A 22890-nucleotide genomic window follows, 5' to 3' on the forward strand; every position below is an offset into this window, starting at 1 on the left:
AAATATGTTGTAGGAATATAATTTGATAACGAATTCGCCCGATATTTCTTTCAATGTTAGTATGTGTATAATCGGCAAAGACGTATGTGGAAAATTTCATGTCAAAAGAGCAATAAATAAGAATAATAAAACGAAAATAAAATTTTCTTGCCATTTAGCAACATTTTGTTTTACTCATTCTAAATTTCGTATTTATAATTCTTTACCAGGGGCCGCGGTGGCTCAGTGATAGAGCGTTCACCTCTGGTGCTAGGGGTCTCGGGTTCAAACCCTGCTCCCGCCAAGTGGACTTTGTGGTGGACAAACACCGTGTGCGTGGGTTTTCTCGGGGTTCTCCCGTTTCCTCCCACTTTCTTTATTCCACCATTTCATTCATATCTCATCATCACCGTCTCCTTTAGCCTAACCGGCATAACCGTGGGACGTAAAACTCAAAGATTTCATTTATAATTCTTTACCACAAATCTGAATTTCCCGAGTATACACATAGTATCAGTATTTAAAGTACCCTGCAAAATCATTATCAAATTATATTCTTACAAGAAGACAGTTATAGATATACGACAATGATTTTGGACATGAGTTTACATAGGTGGAAGTCTTTTGTAAGCAGTACGCGTAGTGAGCGATTTCTAGACTGTTGCAAGTCTAGATTTCGGAACATAGAATAGATTCGTATTCCGTGTTGTGCGAATGAGTACTCTGAAATTAAGTATGGAGAGATAAAGAATGATAGTTTAATTTTCCATTTGCTATATTATGTAGAAACAAAATATCAGCTTTTTTTGTGACAAGTACTACCGTATACACTCGAATCTAGGACGCATCCCCATTTCTAAGCTTTAAAAGTTGTGCCAATTTCATGTTTTCGATTCTAAGACGCATCCTGGATATTCAATGAAGCAATTCAGAATTTGACAGTACAAATTAAATCATACGGGTTTATTTGTTGGCAGAAACAGTGCGTCTTAGATTCAAGTATATACGATATATGATGCTATATTGAGTATTTTCCTGATAATTTTCTTTACTTGGCCTACCTAGCTCTGTAGGACTTAAAAAGAAGTTGAGGGCTGTCTAGTTTGGAAAGATATGTACAACAAGCCATAGACCAAATAGGCGAACAGTATTCCACTATAGTAGAAATCAAGGCTTTGTAATTTAACTAGATTTGTAAGAAGTAGTCAGTAAAATCACATCATTCATTTTCCAGTTAATTTAAAAGAAAACAGGAAAATTATTCTTCATATAAATAAGTGGCCTGAAAGTAAATGTGACATATTCAGTCAACAGCGGTAAGAAATTTCTAACAGCTCGTGGCCAATTTACACTGAAATGTGTAAGTGATCAAAAACAAAATACCTTTTCCAAAATTGTGTTCTCCTTTATTCCAGAGAAAGTTATACAAAGCAGCAGTCGATTATTGGGAATCAAGAGAAGACGACAGTGGTAGTCCAGTTGCCCATCTTGCAGTTCTTACAGCTCTTAAGAAAATCTGCAATCACCCTTTACTCGTGAAGGCTTCGACCTCGGAATCCAAAGAAGAAGTGAGTGTAATATAACTTAGTGGTTATGGTTACCGTTATTTCATTTATGTATATATATAATCATGTTATAACCTGTCTGGTTAATTCTTATTAACCGGTTGAATCGTAACAAGTTGTCTTGTTTTGTATCTCCTTTTACCTATTTCATTTACACCAAATTTTGTAATCTTATAAAATGAGGGAGTTCGTAGAGTTTTTACAAAATTCTTCCGTATATGTTGTTATATTTGAATAAAACAAGAACACACAATGGGTAGTGTTGCATAATCAAATTACTGACAAATGCGTTGTGACAAAAAAAATAAAAAGACTTCAAAATCCTGCCCTACTTTTCGGTAACTGGTGACGTAACTTCACGAAAGAAAAATGAAGGTTTTTCAGTAGCTCTAGTACTGCTAGTATGAATTGTGTATTGTAATAATAACTGCACAAGAAGCCAGATTCGAATTATCACGTAGGAAACATGCCTATATTAAAACAAAATAAAGTAAGTTTACGAAGAAGGACAAATTGGGTTGCTTCTATTAACCCCATTGTAAATTTACCTGCAATTTATTGTCAAAGTTCTGTTGAGGTTCATCTTTGCCCCTTGGTTATTGATCTCTAATTCATAGAAAAAAAACTGTAAACAGTTCAACTCTTTCAGGAAAAGCAAAAAATATAAGTAAAAGTTACAAACTAGTACTCATCGAGGACCAGAAACCGCAATTTCCGAAAACGCTGCTTAAATCTGCTGTGAGTACTAGCTTTTTGCTTACGTTTGTTTCTAAATATAATCACCGCTCGCAATAATCACCGCTCACAATAATCTTTTAGGGAAACATTTCTTGGTAGAAATCTTGTCAATGCATTTACGGAGGCAGAGAAGACAATGAACCTTGTCACTAAGCAAGCTTAGCTATACAAGGGTAATAAATGCATATTGTAACAAACTCCGTGCTGGATCATTATCAAGTCTCTCTAAAGATGCTATTCATTATGTCGTACAGCATTACTCGAATTCTTTCTTCTTTCAGTTATCTTAACGTAAGAAAGCTTCGAGTTGGCAAATGGCAAAGCTTCTTATATAGTATTTGTGGGCGTGAAGAGATAACGTAGAATAGAACAAAATGTTTAAGATTCTGAAGGAATCGGGATTAACATATAAGGAGAGAAGAATAACATTTAGCCTATTCAAAGAATAGAAGGCAACAATTGAGATAAAAGGAGAGAGAAAAAGCAGTAATTCAAAAGGTGCTCAAGCAAGGATGTTCCAATTTTCTTTAATCTGTACATCGAAGAAGCAATAAAAGAAAACAAGGATAATTACAAACCACGAATAAGTATTCATGGACAAAAAGTACACATGCTTCGATTTTCAGACGATATCGCCCTGTTGAAAGGCAATAAAAAAAAATTAGAGACAAGTCTACACAGAATGCAACAAGTGTTTAGCTATTAATTCAACATGAAGTTCGGGGCTGCAGTGGCTCAGTGGTAGGGCGTTCACCTCTGGTGCATGGGGTCCTAGGATCGATCTCAGCTCGCACCAAGTGAACTTTGTGGTGGACAAACAACGTGTGAGTGGGTTTTCTCTGGGTTTTCCCGTTTCCTCCCACTTTCTTCATTCCACCATTCCATTCATTTCTCATCATCACAGTCTCCTTTAGCCTAACCGGCATAACCGTGAGACGTAAAACTTGAGGATTTCATTTCATTTTTGAATTCTTTCTCCTATCAACTCTTTTACCATAGGAAAGATTAGAGTTGGCAAAGCATCTTATGTAGCATTTATGGACGTAGAGAAAGCATTTGATAATGTAAAGCAGAACAAAATGTTCAAGATTCTGAAGAAATCGGGAATAACATATAAGGAATAAGATTAATATTGAGTCTATTCCAGAAATAAAAGACAACAAATGAGGTAAAAGCAGAGAGAGAGAGAGAAGCAATAATTCAAAAGGCGGTCAAGCAACGATGTCACAAATTTTATTTAATCTGTATATCGAAGAACCAATAAAGGTAAATAAGGACACTTAGATACCACGAATAACTGTTCATGTACAAAAAATACAAATGCTTCGGTTTTCGGACGATATCGCCCTGTTGGCACGCAATAAGAAAAAAAAAATCAGAGAGGTCTACGCGGAGTGCAAGTGTTTAGCAGTTAATTCAACATGAAGACCAATAAGAGCAAAACAAAAGTTGTGAAAAAACCAATAAGAAAAATGAAAATCAAAATTGCAGATAACCTGGTGGAATAGGTGCAGGAGGGAGTAAAGAGGCAAAATAACAAGAGCTTCAGAATGGCTCAAGCGAAGAAGGCATTTGAAAAGAAAAGAAGCTTCTAGCCAGAAACATCGACATAAAACACAAAAAGAGGCTCAAGAAAACATATATATGGAATGTGACGCACCCTTGCCAAATTAAGCTACAAGTAACAGATTGAACGATTTTTAAAATGCCCTCTCTATTAATATATCAAATTGGGCGAGATGTTACTTTTAATTATCTGCAGGCTATAAATCTTAAGAACACTTGATTTTGTAAATTTTATTTGGATGTATAAAATCACAAATCATTATTAGTTTTATTTATTTTATTTATTTATTTATTTATTGAACAAATCCCAGATACAGCATAACTTTGCCATTTTACACAGGGACATGCTAACAAAAGAAAGAAAAAAACAAGACAACAATAACAATAACATAGAAAAAAGAGTCTAAAAGTAAAACTATTCCGTCAAAACTCGTTTAACTGCTCTTTCAAACACTGGGTAGCTCGAAAAAATGTCCAGATCAGTTGTTACTTGATTATAGCAGTTTGGTATTCTATAAAAAAGAGACCTCTGTATAATAGCCAACCTAGGACGGGCAAGATGGAATAGGTGGGTATTCCGGGTGATGCGGGAAGGGACACGTAAGGATAGTTCCTGAAGTAATATTTCCGATCTTAAGTTTCCATTAACTATTTTATGTAGATACTTCAGGTCAGAGATAATTCTGCGTACTTCAGAAGTCTGAATATTAAGATGTTGCAAGAGTTCCTTCTTAGATAATGATCGAAGTGCAGGAACACGAAAGCGGACTATAGCGAGGAAGAAATTGAGAACAGAATCAAGTCTGGAGAGATGTGTAGGTGCTGCCATGGCCCATATGGGAGAGCAGTATTCGATTTTGGGCGCTATTAAAGTTTCATAAAAAGTTGCTAATGAAGAAACAGTGCGTAGTTCGGTGAATCGATAAAGAAGTCCCAACATGCGCATTGAATTCTTTAGTATTGAGGAGATGTGGTCAGAGAATGTGAGTTTTGAATCTAAGATGACACCAAGATCATTATGACTAGCAGAATGTGTGATAGGGGAATCGTTGATATGGTATGTGGAGGGAACTGAAAAATTTTCAAAGTAATAGTAATACTGTCACGTTTCTTACTGTTAAGTTTCAAGTGCCACATTTCTCACCAGTCTATAAGGTAATTTATGTGTTCCTGTAGAGCAATTGTGTCATGGATACAAGATATTTCTCTTTATAACTTACAATTGTCAGCAAAAAGCAGAAGGCCACTAGGTTGAGCTGATAAATGTAGAGATCATCCATATACAGGACAAACAGCAGAGGCCCAAGTACACTCCCCTGAGGCGCCCCTCAAAGAACTACTCTCTGTTTACGGTCCTTCAAGTAGTTTGTGATTAAAGAGACAAATTTGCCATGTACATTAAATCTACTGGAGAGCTTATGAAGAAGATGAATGTGACTGACAGAATCAAAGGCCTTCGATTCTAATACAATAAAGGTTTTGCTTATTGAATGTTCTAATCGCAATGAACAATAGATTTATTCAGAGTGACGTGTTCGATACTAGTTCAGTTTTTGTTTTAGTACATTTTAATCTTCAAATCTGACAATAGGAGACTTTTCTTGCGCTTGCGCTGTTGCAGTATCGCTGATCGTGTTGCTGTCTCAGTTAATGCCTAGGGCTAGTACTTCAATAGGGCTGTGTAAATATAAACATTTCAATTTGATTGTAGATTGCATCATACATATTAACATAATGAGTAAGTAGAGGTGAGTATAATAAATATTCCAAAATTCGTGGCTTGCAGATAAAGAATTTAGGAAGTAAACTGAAGAAGTGATGAATATCTGTGAAAAAGCGCACTTTAAATTTTATCAGGTGTATGTCAGAGCCCACAAAACTGACTTAAACAAATATGTATTACCTTGGAAATCAGAAAGGTTGCTCCTTTTACACTATTGTAGTCTGCTCGATTTACTGCACACTACAATTCTACCGCTTCTCAAGTACTACGGAATCGCCCTAACACACCATCGCCAACAGCCCGGAGTTGTGTTTCCATCAAATCGTTAAAGATCTGTATATTGCCTATATATCATTAGCAAAAGTATGCAGTTGCAAAACAATTCATTTTTATGTTAAGGTACAAATAGTTTAAATCTGCTACTTTTGGAGCACATCCTCGGTACTTTTTAATCTTCAGATCTGACAACACTGGTGTGACGTTCTATAGATATGGGGCATGGACTAGAAAAAGAGGAAAAGTGGAAAACGGAAGCCTTCGAAATGTGATGCTATAGAAGGATGTTGAAAATTAGATGGTTCGTTAAGGTATCAAATGAAAGAGAGAAGATAGGAAATAGTAGGAGAAAAGAGGAATTCACTAAAGAATATTTCGAAAAAAAAGAGATAGGATGATTGGACATATTGTGAGATATCCTATTAGTTGTGGCAGAAGTAAATATACTCAGAGAAAGGCCGTGATGAGACAAACGGACCAAATAATAGAAGATGTAAGGATAAAAGTAAATGGAAATGAAATATCTGACTCAGCGGTAAAGAAGACGAAAGCTGCATGAAACCAATCGAATGATCGCCGACCTAACAAGAAGAGCAGCATACATGTGGTTCTTTAGTGTTCAATGGGCCATAGCCAAGTAACACGTCGGTAAGAGAATATGAACCTGGTACACTTACACAGTATGTCGGAAAAATAACGGAACTTTCTAAATTAAACAAAACGAATTAGGTGTTTCACCAACTGTAGTTCTTTTCATTCAAAATACATCCCTCCCGCATCAATACGCCGCTAGGCACGTTCAATCAATGCTAGCATAGAGTTTTTAATGTCCTTTTTCGGAATCGCCTCGATGACCCTTGCCACGGCAGACTGGATGTGTGTGACATTGTCATAAAATGTTCCTTTGTGGCCAATTTTAATTTTGGGAATAGGAAATAGTCACACGACGATAAATTGGACGAATGCAGAGGATGTAGAAGCACATAGATTTGTTTTTATAGCCAAAAAGCCACAAACTGCGACGATTCTGTGACATAGTGCATTGTCGTGCAGTAAAGACCAACTGCCTGACGCTCGATACTCGGGCCCTACGCGAACGATTCGCTTCCACAAACGCTCCATAACACCCAGATAATATTCACCATTAACAGTTTGACACTGCGGAATGAATTCCCGAAGTACGTATAATACCTTCGGAATCGTAAAAACAAATCAACATTGCCTTCTCACGTAACTTTTGAAAACGCAATTTTTTCGCTTTCGGAGATCCTGGCAACTTCCACATAGCACTTTGGCGTTTTGTTTGCGGGTCGTACTTGAAACACCAAGTCTCATCACCAGTTACAATCGATTCCAGGAATGTTCTGTTCCATCTGGCTGTTTTAATCAGGTCCTTGCAATGTTCAACGCGAGCAAGTTTTTGGTCGTCAGTTAAGGTGTGTGGAACAAATCGAGCACAGACTTTCCGTTTCTTTAAACCCTTTGCCAAAATTTCATGGATCATGTCTTTCGTCGTATTTAACTTCTCCTCCATCTATGTCACAGTCGAATTCGCATCGTGGGCAATCATTTCATCGCACTTGTTCCACCAACTCATTGCGATTTTTGTTTTTCGGTCTGCGTGGCTTGGATCGTCTTCCAAGGACTCACGACCGTCTCGGAATCGCGTACACCACTCAAACACTATACACTTGTTTTCTCATGTACAATGTTTGTGTAAATGTTTTACCTAGCTTGACAGAAAATGTAATATTGACTCTTTGCTCCATCGTGTTTTTGTGATGAGGTGACACCAGATACACTCACTTTTCTTGCTAGACACTTCGTTAATCGGTTCTCATGATTGTGGTCTTGTTTTGTTGAGCAGATATCCAGCTTTTCGATGATGTGTTGCTTCAATAGATGGAGCTAATGGTTATCTGTAAAGATAAAAGTTCCTTTTCCGACGTACTCTGTACTAGGAACAATCAATCTGTCAGAGTAAAAACTAATTATTAAGAGGCTATTATTATTAAAGCCACCTTCGTATTTAAAACTCAGATTTACGTATTTGTATTGTTAAAGATAAAAGAATACTCCAGAAGTACAAAGTGGCTTTCAATACAACATTCAGAATCGTCTAGACTTGCGCCTACTTTTCATTACCACGATGGGGTGCCTGTTTTTATTCCATAATCACTACATTAGTCGCAGACATATTGAGAGTGTGTATTATAGAAATTCTGCTTTTGCTCCTGTTGTACAAGAACTTTTGTACCAATTTAAATTCCGCAGTGATCTTGGCAAAGTATTTCCTTTTGACACTGTTATTAAGAACATATTTGAATTAGATTGGTATTTATGTGATAATATTAAAATTCGTCTGAGCATATTTATCGTTAAGTTGTTGTGTTTTCATTACAGGCTAACTTGTATGAGTATCTGTCGCATTTAGTCGTAGAGGAACAAGTCACAAACGAGTCTATCTTAAATCAATGTGGTAAGCTGAAAGTTGTTGCTAGCTTGGTGACAGAAGTCTTTTCGAGGAAAGAGAAAATAGTCCTTGTTTCTTATTATACACAGGTAAGTAAATTATTATTAAAGTTAAGCTACGTTAAAATAGGTGAAGATCTAGAGAAAAAGATGAAAAAGTTACAATAAATTGAAGTAATTTGTAAATTAAAACAGAAGTTTTCCAATACAGTTACGTTCATAGTTTGCTAGCACAAACGACTTTCGAGTACAGTTACGTCCGTAGTTTACTAGCACAAACGACTTTCAAATACAATTACGTCCGTAGTTTGCTAGCACAAACGATTTTCGAACACAGTTACGTCTGTATTTGTTGCACAAACGACTTTCGACTACAGTTACGTCCGTAGTGTTCTAGCACAAACGACTTTTAAATACAGTTACGTCCGTAGTTTGCTACCACAAACGACTTTTAAATACAGTTACGTCCGTAGTTTGCTACCACAAACGACTTATGTATAAATTGTTAAACTGAAGCTTTGTTTAAAAAATAAATTAATAATGCTGTGCATTATACGTAGAAGCGAGTGAAATTTATTTATATATTTTTATTTCCTTATTATTTATCAGTTTCACTATGTTTAATAAAAATCGGAGATATTTTCTAGAAATTTTCGCTGAAAATATTTGTTAAATCAAAGGAAGGAAAAACCATTCACTTCCTATTATTGACTCCCTTCCTCATCCAAGCAGTAGGGATTGTGGAAAACGCCATAGAACATATACACCATATTCTGTCAAAATCTTTTTTTTTTTTTTTTTTTTTTTTTTTTTTTTACCAAAGCTGTTGTAGGACATATTTCCTAAATCGCAGGGAGGAGCTAAATTCACTCCCTCGTCCTCAATTAATGGTAAACCCAAGCATTGGGGAGAACGGGAAAGCCCCGGAAACATATATTACACCAAAACCAAACATTCATTTACGAAAGTTATCGTGGATCATGTTTTCTAATTTGAGGAAGGGGGAAGATAATAACATCCCCACATTCATTACTCATTTTAACTCTATACATTGGGAATCATTGGTAAGCGTCAGAGGAAATATGCCATATTGCTTCAAAATCGAGTATTTTTTAAAATGAAACTTATCATGAAACAGTTTTGTAATTGGGAATAAGGAAGGGGGAATCTACCTTTATATTCTTGATGGATTTCAACCCCATACATCGTGTTCTTTCAAAATCAAATAATTTTTACGTCGTTTATACTGGAAAACTATTTTGTTTGTAAATGTGTAAACTTGCAACATGGAGTGGACTTTACCGTTATTCTTGATGGATATAAACTCCAAACAAATAATAGGGTTATTTAGAAACGCTGGAAGAAGACACACATAAAATTACAGTAAAATAACATAGATATACTGTTAATAGTCAGTATGTAGACGGTTTATACACAAGCATAGTACTGACAATTTCATGTCACAAAGCAAAGAGAATGTACAGCCGAATGGTAGAACAGAGTAAGTTCTTTCGCTGGGCTTAATAAATTTGCCTTTCATTCTGCAGTAACATGAAAATTGTATCTCTGTGCTAAACTTCGACAAGCATCTACGTATTCTATCACTTAGACTTTTTACTGTTTTCGCTGTACGTGAATTTATCTAATTTTGATATTTGAATTTTCTCGTGTTTTGAGAAAGTCTGTACACGATGTACAATATGAGTAGTACATTTATTTATTTATTTATTTATTTAGAGAGACGAATACTACAGGTAAAGATACCCATTTACTGTATTCACAAAGCAGATAAGCATATAACAATAGAATAAACAGACAAGTGATAATTTTAATAACTGGTTAATAATTGATTCTGACACTTAAAAGTTTTACTACTTTTTAAAATTTAGTGAAGGACACTCTGAATATATCAATATTTGGATCAACCACACAAAGTTTGTGGTAGAGATCACACATACTCCATATAGGCGAGCTTTTCATTATATTGGTTTTTAATGTTCTACAATGAAAGAAGCCCACTATCAGACATCTTCTGACGTTGGGAACTTTAAATTTCAGATGAATCCAATTCCTCAGATGATATTACAGTCAGAAATTTTGGTCTTTCGATAACATCGTTGCCGCGCTTCCAGAGTAGAATGCACACATATATAAATACGGCGTAAATAATCAACAGTTAAACAAATTTCAAAAGAATTTTGGTAGACATGAGTAATAATACAAAAATTAAGGACAATTTAGCTGTACTCGGACAGAACTCCTGTAACTTCTCAAAATCTATTATAGTTAAAAGAATCAAGTTGAATAATAGTCTTTCTGCTAAAGTAAAAGATAGCGCGAAAATAAATAAATAAATAAATAAGAAATTAATCCCAGATATTACGCTAATACTGTGGATGAATTCATGTTGTCAGATATATATAAACACGAACAACTGCTTTATGTAATTGTACGATACAACTGAACTAATTTACGTATTTCATCGATATTTCTTAATTCACTATAAATATAACTTCACATAACGATGTTTTGTTATATTTTGTGAAAAATGAAATCTTTACCTTCCACGATTATGCAGGCTAGATTAAAGGAGACAGTGATAATGCGAATGAATGAAATCGTGGGATGAACAAAGTGGGAGGAAAAGGAAGAAGCCTGAGAAAACCCAGCACACGATGTTTGTCCATCACAAAGCTCACTTGGCGCGAGCTAAGATCGAACCAAGAACTCCCTGCACCAGAGGTGAATGCTCTACCACTGAGCCATCGCGGCCTCCTTTTACTGTATCTTGTATTGTATGTGTAAGACTTAAGTATTTTAAGACTTATACCTTGGCATGTTCCCATACATTGTATCATTGTGCACAAAATAAGGTCGAAGGATCGTAATAAATGAATTGAATACAAATTTCGTTTGAGAAATCCAGCGCATTCAAAATGTACTCTGTTTTCCTATGGAGTGACGTATGTAATTTGATTTTTGTTTTCAGAATCTATTACTTACATTTGTTATTGCCTGATGTTGAAAAACTAGGAAGAGCAGATTATGGTGTTAGCTTTTCAGTGGAATGGTTGAAGGATAGAATCCGAGGAAAAAAGTGCTTTTATTGTTAATATTAGAACTTTAGTTGTTTTTATTACTTCAAACTCTTGTTCTTTGCTAGATTGAAGAAGAATTAATAGCCTATTTTACATTTTACAGAAAGCTTTCGATCTGTAACCTAAGCTCTAAAAACAAAAAACAATGAATGAATATAGAGTATTAACCAATATATTCTTTCATTCTTTTGCAGACATTGAATTTGTTGGCTGAATTGTGTGAATCTTTAGGTGTTCAGTATACTAGACTTGATGGCTCAACTCCAACAGGACAACGAATGGAAATAATTAAACAATTTAATAGCCCTTTCTCTAAACAATGTAAGTATCTGTATTTATAACAGGCATCCTCAACTGTTAAAGTATCATAGTGAATCTATTATAAAAATTGGAGTCATGGGGGGTGAGGAAAATGCTTATCTTTATAAATCTTTTGCTCAATCCTGTCCCGCCTGCTTAGTAGAACTTAAGTGAAGAATATATTGTATTCTTATTATGTTTTATTTGCACACAATTATTTCCAGATGATTCGTGCATCCATTTTTTCTATTTTTTCCTCCATATTTCAGTTTCTATTTAGTTGATAATCAATCGTAATTTGACTTGTGTCGTGTCGGTTCATAAATTCCGAGGTATTGAAGTTGAATCGTTTATATAATTCGAAGCAAAAAACAATGTGAAATGGAGATGTAGGTTATTTTCTACAATAATCTTCATACTCCTTATTTCTCTCTTCTAGATGTATTTTTGTTGAGTGCAAAAGCTGGAGGAGTTGGGCTTAATTTAACAGGAGCGTCTAGACTTGTTTTGTATGATACAGATTGGAATCCTGCCAGTGATTTACAAGCAATGTCTCGTGTGTGGAGAGATGGACAAGTCCATGCTGTTTTCATTTACAGGTAGGTGTCAACTAGCAATTGATTTTCTCTCGTATTACTTTTGTTTTATCTTACTGGTTCCTGTCTTCAGTCACAATCTCCCATCATGTCTATCCAAGAAGCCTTCTGTCTGTAAACGCTTCTTTGGTGATAGTGAAGAATTGAAGAAGGGAACAAAAATATTTTATGTAACGTCTTACGCTAAAAGAAATAGAATATTAATAGAAGTGAACGAATATGAAAAAAATGGTGGAATGAGCATGTGGAGGAAACAGGAGAACACCGAGACAGCTCAATGGCCTGAGATCAAATTACAGATGGACGTTTCACCGCTGAACCACCGTGTCTCCGTTGTCAAGAATATGATGTTTCACAGATTCGTAGTATGATCAAGTCACAGAGTAATATTTAGTATTTCAGCAAATACACTGACATTCAAGATCATTTCTCTAAGGCCTAGTCAAAATATGCGTATGGCGTAATATTGTTCAACGTGTACACGTGGTTTTAAGATTTTGTTTGTGTTTGGACCGTTTCACGATCTTCGAAATGCTTCGTCAGGTTAACACTCTTTAGAACAAATACAGGCTTTTGAAATGGCAGGTCAAATGTTTGATCAAGGGTGCAAACGTTCAGGGCGACTAATGCCTAATAAAAGTTGAAGTTCAAAAACCTATTTCAGGGACCTTGCTAAACAATCAATCTCTCACGTGGTTGACGTCATTGTCAAGTAGAAGATTAACTTAGAAATAATGAACATACGTCGTGCTTTTGCGACTTTTTTCCGAGTCTTAACGCCCGCATAAAAAGCAGCAGCTTCTTCATATGTGCTACGAAAACATCAGATAATTACGGCAACCGAATGATTTGCATCTACGTTCACAGTTGATACAGAAATTTGCTTTTAGACTGCGTTGCAGTGAAGTCAGCCATCATAATGAAAAAAAAAAAAATCTTTAAGAAGTAGCTGCAGGGCCGGAGTAACTATATTTAGATATTATACTTCTATTAGGAAATAGAGCTCTCAGACTTATTGTGGGTGCAAAACCAAAGGAATATTTAAAGAACTCAGTATTCTAGAAATGTTCTGTAGATTTAGTTAAGTAGTTAGAAGATTTTGTTTGATTTAATTTTAGCGTCCCTTTCAGTAGCGAGGCTATATAAGACGTGTACTTAGAGCTTAACGTAGAATCCGAACCACATGAGTTCCCACCAGGAAACGAACCCGGGTCTCCCATGCCAAAGGCGCATATGCTAATCGTTTACCACAAGGTAGCTCTACGGAGTTAAAAGAAAATATAATTTTATATAGAATACTGTTGCGTTGTTTATATAAAATACGAGAATTGGATGAATCTGAGTTACTTTAAAAATTGTGATGAGTAAATGTGCTGATCTGAAAATGAGTTTCTGGTATATTATTATCTTTAATTTACTTATCGAGTATCATGAGTAATTCTTAAATTAACAATTATACTTCATTATATGAGCAAGGTCCGACATATATAATGGCAATTAAAATATCTAATAAATTACCTACCAAAATTAAAGCAATAGAAAGTACGGGAAAATTTAGAAAACAAGTGAAAGAATTTCTGTTTTCTAATTGTTTTTATTTGGTAACTGAATATCTCAATTAGAGAATGTATATAGTTTGACGAAGATTATTAATTTGTGTATTATACGAAAATACTGTTAATCATTTGTACTTATAGCAATGTTGTAAACAAAGATTGCTTCTTCCCCGCTGATCTTCGTCCATTTGACACCTACAGTTAAAAAGAGAAAGTTGTTGGAAAGGGGAGTGAGAAATCATTAAAAGTCCTTAAGAGAAACTATTGGGAAAAACGAATGTAAACGAATAGGTTGAAGTTTAGTTAAACAACGAACACATATATATAATAGAAATAAGTATCACTAACACTAAGCAATCGATGCATCTTTTACAACTTTTGTACAGATTAACAGTAATACGGAACCTCTCTTCCTTAGTAACGTTCTAGAAGGCAATAATTTCTCCTAAAACTTAGGTCCGAAACCCTACTCTCAGAATTGTATTTCCGAATTCCATTCAAACAAACATGTAACATACATCTTTTTCATATAGTACGACCTAGATTGTCAATAGTTCAACACTTTCTGTTCTACTTGCTTCCTAAGTTATACAACGAAATGTCACATACATCCGTAGATCTACGAATTATGTTCGTAAATGAAAAATAAATAAATTAATTAATTAATAAATAGAAAATAACACAAAAATACACAATTATGAATACAAAAAATTGGATCGCAAAAGGCAATGCATTTGTGATGATAATTTATTAACGAAGTGGGTCATTTCTTTAACAAAACCAGTATATCATTGTCTTTCTTTGATAAAAAAAAAAGAAAAAAAAAAAGAAAATTCTGTCTCACTTATTGTTACAACTCATTGATAAATATCTCCTCGAAAACTACGTTCCTTTTTAGGTGCCTACACACTATATTCCTGGAGACTGTCCTTAGTATTGACGTTAGAGACTCTGACCTTACAGTGAATCTGAAAATAAAGTGTCTGAATAGCCTTTTCACATGAAGATCACAGTTTACTTTTTACTGTTTTTAGAAACTAGGACACAAATAACCGCACAAACCGTTAGCACTACCTTTTATTCTGCCCTTTTATCTTTTCATGGTTGTTTTAGAACATTGGATCATAAATATTGCTTTTGCTAAACCCTCTTGTTCTTCATTGAAAACGGAGAAAAAAAAAAAAAAGTACTGTTCGGTTTAGAACGATTAGAAAACCGTAAAAACGAACTGGGTCCAAGTAACATTTGATCACAATAAGAGTTAGGAAATAAACTTTTGTTTCAAATTAAGTGGTTTGTTTTCGTAATAAAAATGAAGGTTCTCTTTTCAGACTGCATAATTCTATTTCTTAGTTTTTTGATGGCATTACAGATTTAGTACTTAATACGATAGAGCTCCATATGAACATATTTAAAATCAGCGTCCAGTTTAGACAATCTATAGAATGACAAAATTAGCACTAATAATTCGATAAGAGTGTAGGAGAGTGAAGGAATAATAAATTTACAAAAAAATATGTATAATCTAGGAAAAAATAGTTAAATTATAGTTGCAGTTCAATTTCAGCTTAAATTCATAATGTGGACTTTTTAAAAATTTATTATTGTCATCTCTTCTCACTGTAAGAATTGAGTGCAGAGAAGCTGCTCTTTAAAAGTGCAGTATGTGTTACCTTATCAGGTGTATACATCAAAATAAACGAACATTCTTTGGAATCATGTATATGTTCTGTTTTGGTGTATATTTTGCGAGTAAAAGACTTATACGAACAAAAACGTTCGGAACATTGTTTGTTAAAGTAAATCTAAATAAAGTTGTTTATATGTATGACAGCTTCTATTGATTAGCCAATTTGAGTGTTGTGATTCAAATCATTGCAGACAGTATAGAAACTGGCATATTTTGAAATTTGCACAAACTTTCTTTTATGTATTCCCGTTTAGATACAAATACCGGTAATTCTATTTTCTGTCTTTTTGTCGTGAATGTATGTGAGGGAAAAAGGGGGATTACAATGTTGCAAAAATATTTCAGCATGTCTTATTTTGTCTTGAAAAGCTAATTAGTTCAATTTTACATCTCTTCATATTACAGATATAAGGATGTTATTGAGACATTACACAGTAACATATACAGCATATGTATCTAAAGGAATCAAAATGCTGATCAGCTAGCATTATAATGTAATAGATAAACTTAGTCAAAAGATATATACAAGTAGTTCTGCCAGAAAATAGTCGCTTTTTAAGCCAGGCGTACAGTTGATCTAAGAAAGTGTTTTGCTAGTGAAAATTTTATCTTTTAGAATTTTATTTGTTTTTATATGTATTCTAGGCTTTTGACAACAGGGACAATAGAGGAGAAAATATATCAACGTCAAATTTCGAAGACTGGACTTAGTGGCACTGTAGTTGATCCCAAAGACAGCAGCGCCATTCGGTTATCAAGAGAAGAACTGCTGGTAAGATAAACAACTCTATATAATACGCTTCGTTTCATTAATAGTATTACTACATTATTATTAGGTTCGTTATTAATACAGTGAACGTGTCAGAATGCAAAATTCCTGCAAACGATTATATTTATATCCACATATATGCCATCAAATTAAATAGACAACTACGGAGAGTTCACAGCCATCGAATCTAGAATCTCATGTACAACAGATTAGCATTTATCTTCTAGGTATATAGGGAATAAATTAATGGTCGATTTTGTTTAAGTGTAATTATTCAATGCTGGCAAATATACTTAATATTACCACTATTTCGAAGAGGAGTATTTGCCGTTTCACATTGAATGCAACCGCATTCGATTTGCGTTCCACGTGTAGCATGGCAGTGTTGGTACGCCGTCGCAGTTCTGGTATAGTTTTTATAAGTGGAGATCAGAACCCGAGAGAAAGAAATCACATTAGGTTTGATGACCAGGTAAGTTCTCTCTTACCTTCATGTGCCAATGTGGCGGGATTCCTCTTGGTGGTAAATGGACTCGTGTCCCTTTCCTTCTCTAGAGATACCACTGGAATTGCGAAGACGCATCACCGCCATTGGACATGTGCTTAAGACAGTTTGGTGAGGAGTTGAGTACTGTGTAGCCTCTGTCGTGCCATACATGCGGTGCATATCGAATGCATGTAAACATCATATGAAACTAAAAATACTCTGTCAAATGGTAAATATAATAATTTGTTTTGGTCCAATATTTGCGAAGATGTGGTCTTAACAAATTTACTAATTCCTTTAATATGTAAGTTTCAGCGTTATGTAACCTTGTAAGAAGTGTACTAATGACTCAAAATACTGTTTAAACCCCCCCCCCCCCAAAAAAAAAATATCCTCTAAATAAACTATTTTTGGAAATATGATACTGCGTGATGTTACAGTCTACGAAGAATAATGGTCATCAGACAGCTTTTAGGTAGATGATGTGTGGTCAGCACATCAGCTCCCATCACTTTTATTTCTAGTTTTCCAGAGTAGAGTTCGATAACTTTTAATTGAAATAACTTACAATTGTCTCATGATGTTTGTTTAATACTGTAAACTGTGCCTTCACCATGACCCAATTATACTGTCTGTCTCTAACTATTTAATTATACGAGTCATTGTGCTAGAAGGATAGAATCTTTTCACTTTTATTCCCAAGAAAATGTACACTTGTTTTGTAAGATAAGTTAAAATTCTTTTTCTTTTCAATGCACGTTTATTCATTTGTATTGATTACTAATGCAAATTGTATTAATAATACTGTATTGCGATTCAATGTTACAACAACCAGGTTTAAATTCTAATTCCACAACGGTTTATTCAACAGTGTTTGTTTAAATTCGTTTAGGTCTGGAGATAAAAGCAGTAAAATAAGGATTAAACTTACTCAATAAGAAAATTCGTTAGTCATCGTACTATTAGAGTATGGAAGTGGTCATATGTAGTGGGAGCTCACGTAATGTACCAGTTCTTGAATAGAACTTTCTGGAGCTGTTTAAAGCTTGCTTCTCTTATCTTGAACCGATAAATTTAATTATGTCGCATCTTCTCATGAAAAAGAAACTAATCAAAGGTGTCTACTTGATTTTTAATCTTTCAAAAACGAAAGCTTTACGATAGCACACCTAAGAAAGCCCCTCAGTATGGCAACGTGATTATCAAATTATAGCTCCACATTCTGGAATAGAAATAAATGAATATAAGATCTCATTATTTTACGAGTATGGATTTGGATGAAAGACCAAATGAGTTTTTTTTTTTTTTTATTATTATTATTATTATTTCTTAAATATGTCCCTGAAATCTACGTTCAATACGAAACATATCTAGTCTAGGTAGATAGTATAGATAATCTAGGTCTTTTTTCTAAACTCATAACTAGTACCTTTCATTGAGTAAGTATATTTTACATTTTTCCCCTCACAGGATCTCTTTACCCTTCATGAAAACAGCATGTGTGTTACTCATGACATGCTAAAATGTGATTGTGTTGAGACAGGAAGAATTCTTCCGAGGGATGCTGGGAAGGAAGAAGAAAAGGAAAATGTTGAACGCGACTGTCAGCTACAGCTTTCAAAGACTGCACTATGTACGCCTCGTATGAACCAACTGTTTAAATGGAAACATGTGTACCCGCCTTTTGATGCTGCTCTTCTTCAGGTAAATAGACTTTAATCGTGAATAATAAGTATGGAGAAATGATTTCGAGCATCAAAGAAACGAATTCATTTAATCGGCCAGTATTTCTTGATTCAACACAAAGGACATAGCTAAGAAAAATCTTATCCACCGTCAAGTGCACGGGATAGTAATGCAGGCTTTCGTTTTGTCTACTTAGTTGTATGCACATTCGTTTGCCTAGTATTAAACATTTCATGCCACTTTCTCACATTTCTTCCATTAATTACTGTATTACCATGCAGTTCTTCACTTGACGGTAGATTTCTGCAGGAGTCACCTGGGTATTCAACAATCGAATCACACTCCTCACCTCACAGTCGGCGGGATTTTGTATCAGAGAGATCATTTTTCAAAACACAGCAAATGCACAATAACAAGTGATATAACCATAATTTACAGACGACAGCAGTTTTCAGAGAAATCAGTTGAATGTAGTTACCAGAGAGCGTTACCTGCATGGCGGGAATACGCAAACAGTTGTTAGAGTTTGTGGAAGGCCCTCGTGCAATTCTGTTATACGGTGGGCAAGAAGTGACCGTACTCGTAACACTTACTAATGTGTATATGTGCGTCATTGTGTTCCACGCAAAAAGCAAGACGACTGCATATGCTTCGTGACATAAAAAAGAGCGTATCTAGGGTGATAGGGATGAGGACGCTTCCTCATCATCACACATTCTCTTGTTTGTGTAAGTAATAGTATCTAACCAAGAATTATCTCTGTGATAAAATTAGAAATTATTGAGTTCGGGACACCTTACAGATTGTGTACCACAGCCACTGCAGCGATCTGAAAACTACTTATTTAGGAAAGGGCGAATGCTAAATTCTATTCACCCACCTTGTCTGTCTTCTTGAAGCTGCAGCATTAAGTGTCCAAGACATAAATTAGACACGATGGTCACAGAATCATTATAAAAGACAAAAATATTGAGAGCCAAAATTGTTTTATTAACTTGTGTTTGTCACAATAGGAAAAAAGTGAATGTAAGTAGTTACTGTAAATGTAGTAGTAAGAAAGTCAGGTTGATTTCTGTGATTTGATATATTTATAGCACGGGTGACCAATTACGGAATTTCTACTCGTACTTACGAAATTCGGAAAGTAAAATCGGAAAGATTCCGGATTTCGGAAAAAATCCGGAATTTTTCCGAATTGCGGAATTTTCAGATTTCGGACTTTTTCCGAATTCCGGATCTTTTCGAAATTCCAAATTTCCGATATCGAAATTTTTCCAAAATCCGGAAAGTGAAATTTCCGATTCCGGAGTTTTTTGGCCATCCCTATTTATAGTTAGATGATTTTGTGGAGAACACATAGCAACTTGAGTTGCTCCCTAACTGGTACTACCGAATAGAAAAAGAATGGCTGAGTTAGACATATGTATTTCCGGTTTAATTTGTTTTCAGTGTGTTGCAAAGGAAGGTATTACGATGGAAGTTATGATATTTAAAAAGTATTATGATATATGAAGTATTATGATCTTGTAACATAATAGTGAAAGAAGTAAATTTAATGTTTGTGCAAGTTTTCGAAAGAAGGAATTTAAAAGAATAATTGGATCAAAGATATGGAAGGTAAGAGAGGTGGAGCTGCATGAAAGTAAATGAGAAACATATGCTACGTGTTTTCCTAACTAAACGGCCATATTATTTAAAATTTTAAATGTAACTTTAAAACCTTTGCACATTCGACGAATCTTAAAGTGATTAAATTACTTGACTTGACCATTGTTGAGAAATGGTAGTTCCATTATTGATAAATGACAGTTAGTGAGAAGGTACATGGGTAATTGCTACTTCCAGGATAATTATAAATGAGTATTTGTGTTGTTGAGTAAGGATGCGCACGAGACGAGTCAAGACAGGATTTTCCTGACAAAATTCGAGTCGAGACACGGCTCTTCCAATAGAGAAATATACATTTTTCGAGTCGAGACATTACTTTTACAGCACATTTTCGAGACGAGACAGCCACAAATCTTGTCTCGTACGCATCCCTATTGTTGAGAGTAACCAGATGAGGACTGTGTTTATATTATAAAGTTCTGCTGATGCTGGGAATCGTTTTCTCCTACTATCAATTTTATTACAAAACTTCCAGATAATAAAGTATGATACAATTTAACTAAAAATAAGTATAAAAGTTCTCTAATGGTTGGGTTGAATAGAGGCCAAGGGAAGGATTCGTCACAAAGCTCTGTTGCAAGCTATGTGAAGCGAGGTAGGATTCTCAATGCTCCGCTGCAAACAAAGAGAGCGGTTAAAGTCCGGCAGAGTTCCGCTGCAAAGTAAGCGGGAAAAGGAGAACCACGAAACCCCACTCCAAGCTGGATGGTTTTGTGGTAAGGAGCTCTCAAAGCTCCATTGCAAGCTAGAAGGCTTGAGTTAAGTTAAGATTCTCCCAGAGCTCCATTGCAAGCTAGGGGAGAGGATTTGAGCAGACAAGGGCTGACTGATACCAGTAGCGTTGATCCTCTGAATTTTATAGCTGTTCCGTTGTAGTGGCGGCGCTGGTGTTCCTCCTCCATCACTTGCTGAGTAGTAGCGATGATGGTCTATCGTCTGTATCTCGTAGTGGCTTGCAGTAAATACACGTGGTATTGTTTGTAAATATGAGCACGTGTTAATGTTCACAAATAGAACGATATGCGAGATATTACAATATAGAATGAAATTATAAATATCGTGGAATACAACCAATCAAAGAGGAAATTAAGATGTTGTGTATAATAATAATTAATATTTATTAGCCCTTCTCATTGCATTGACGATTCTTTTGCAATACAAGGACTAAATAAATAATAATGTAAGGTAAGTCAGTATTTTACTACGGTTAGAGTATCTTATTCATTTCTCTCGTACTCACTACATTAATTTGTCTAACCTTTCTTTCAATTCTGCAGTCTTTGTGGGGTTGCGTTATCCAAGAATCAAGTACAGAATAAATTATACTTGGAAGATTGAAGTCGCCCTATGAGAACATCTAATATTCAGTTTCATGTGGTTCGGATTCCACGTTAATCAGTGGGTCCACGTCTCATATAGCCTCGCTGCTGAAAGGGACGCTAAACTAAAATCAACTCAACTCTGATATTCAGTTTTTGTTCTACGTGTGAAGAAGTATCAGACATTCATTCAGTTACTAGGATCACATAATGAGATTTCTAAGATTCTACTGTTAGTACATACGTACGTCCGTTACTCCGTACAATAACTCTTGAACGAAAACTAATTTTCGAATATTTTTTTTTCAATAGATAGCTAGAGTGATTATCTCGGTTAAGTTCGCTAATAGAGTCAATACGTTAACATTTTTACGGGTGATGGTGAATTCAACATACTGTATCGCTTTTAATCCATGACGTTTCGGAGCTTCTATGCAACTTGTATAGCAGGAAAGTATTGTCGGTTGCCTATGATAAAATGATATGTACCTTTTCTCACTGTAAAATATCCATTAGCCTTACTTTCGCATGATTCTGTTTACTGTCTTTGCCAGAATCTATCTTTATTAATATATAGTGAGGAACATGAACCAACAACACTTAGATTTTCGATCATTAGTACTAAGTCATCAGAGCGTAGAATTAAAATATTGTATCAGTGCCCAAAAGTGGACTTTATCAACCTTTATTCTGTATGGCAAGTAAGCTGCTAGCACTTTAGGTGCAAAATTTTGAAAAGAAAAAAAAATGTAAATTTCAAATGTAAATATTAATACAAACAATACCAAAACTAATGTGCGTGGAGAAAGGAAACTGTACACCGCAGAACCGTATATTCGAGAACCTAACGGGACGGAAGTGGAAATCGCTATAAAGAAATTAAAGAAACGCAAATCTCCGGGTGTAGACGAACTTCCGGCTGAGTTAATTTTAGCTGGAGGCGAAAAATTGTGCAACAAGATACACAAACTTATTCACCTTATCTGAAACAAGGAGGAATTGCCACAGAAGTAGAAAGAATCAATCATTGTTCCAATTCACAAGAAAGGCGACAAAGCTGATTGTAATAATTATCGAGGAATTTCTCTTCTGTCAACAGCCTATAAAATCCTTTCAAACATTTTATTAGTAAGATTAACTCCATATGCAGATGAAATTATTGGATATTATCAGTGCGGATTTAGACGAAATCGATCAACTATCGACCAAATATTTACCATTCGACTAATACTCGAAAAGAAGTGGGAATACAATACCCCGGTACATCAATTATTTATTGATTTTAGAAAGGCTTACGACTCGGTTAGGAGAGAAATATTGTACAACATTCTTACAGAATTTGGAATACCGAAAAAGCTAATTAGATCAATTAAGGCATGTTTAAATGAATCCCAAAGTAAAG

General features: G+C 35.0%; 1 protein-coding gene across 1 annotated transcript in view; it reads left to right on the forward strand.

Annotated features, from left to right (window-relative positions):
- The window catches only part of LOC145674766 (DNA repair and recombination protein RAD54B-like), a 122904-nt gene that overhangs the window by 96110 nt on the left and 3904 nt on the right, over positions 1-22890 (forward strand). Inside the window, exons 11-16 of the mRNA XM_081744956.1 lie at positions 1395-1547; positions 8251-8409; positions 11612-11738; positions 12157-12316; positions 16205-16331; positions 18286-18519. Coding sequence (XP_081601082.1) covers positions 1395-1547; positions 8251-8409; positions 11612-11738; positions 12157-12316; positions 16205-16331; positions 18286-18519 — 960 coding nt within the window. The remainder of the gene's footprint in view (positions 1-1394; positions 1548-8250; positions 8410-11611; positions 11739-12156; positions 12317-16204; positions 16332-18285; positions 18520-22890) is intronic.

Source organism: Thermobia domestica, chromosome 18, assembly GCF_964235325.1.
Source record: "Thermobia domestica chromosome 18, izTheDome1.hap1.1, whole genome shotgun sequence".
Classification (NCBI taxonomy): Eukaryota; Metazoa; Arthropoda; class Insecta; order Zygentoma; family Lepismatidae; genus Thermobia; species Thermobia domestica.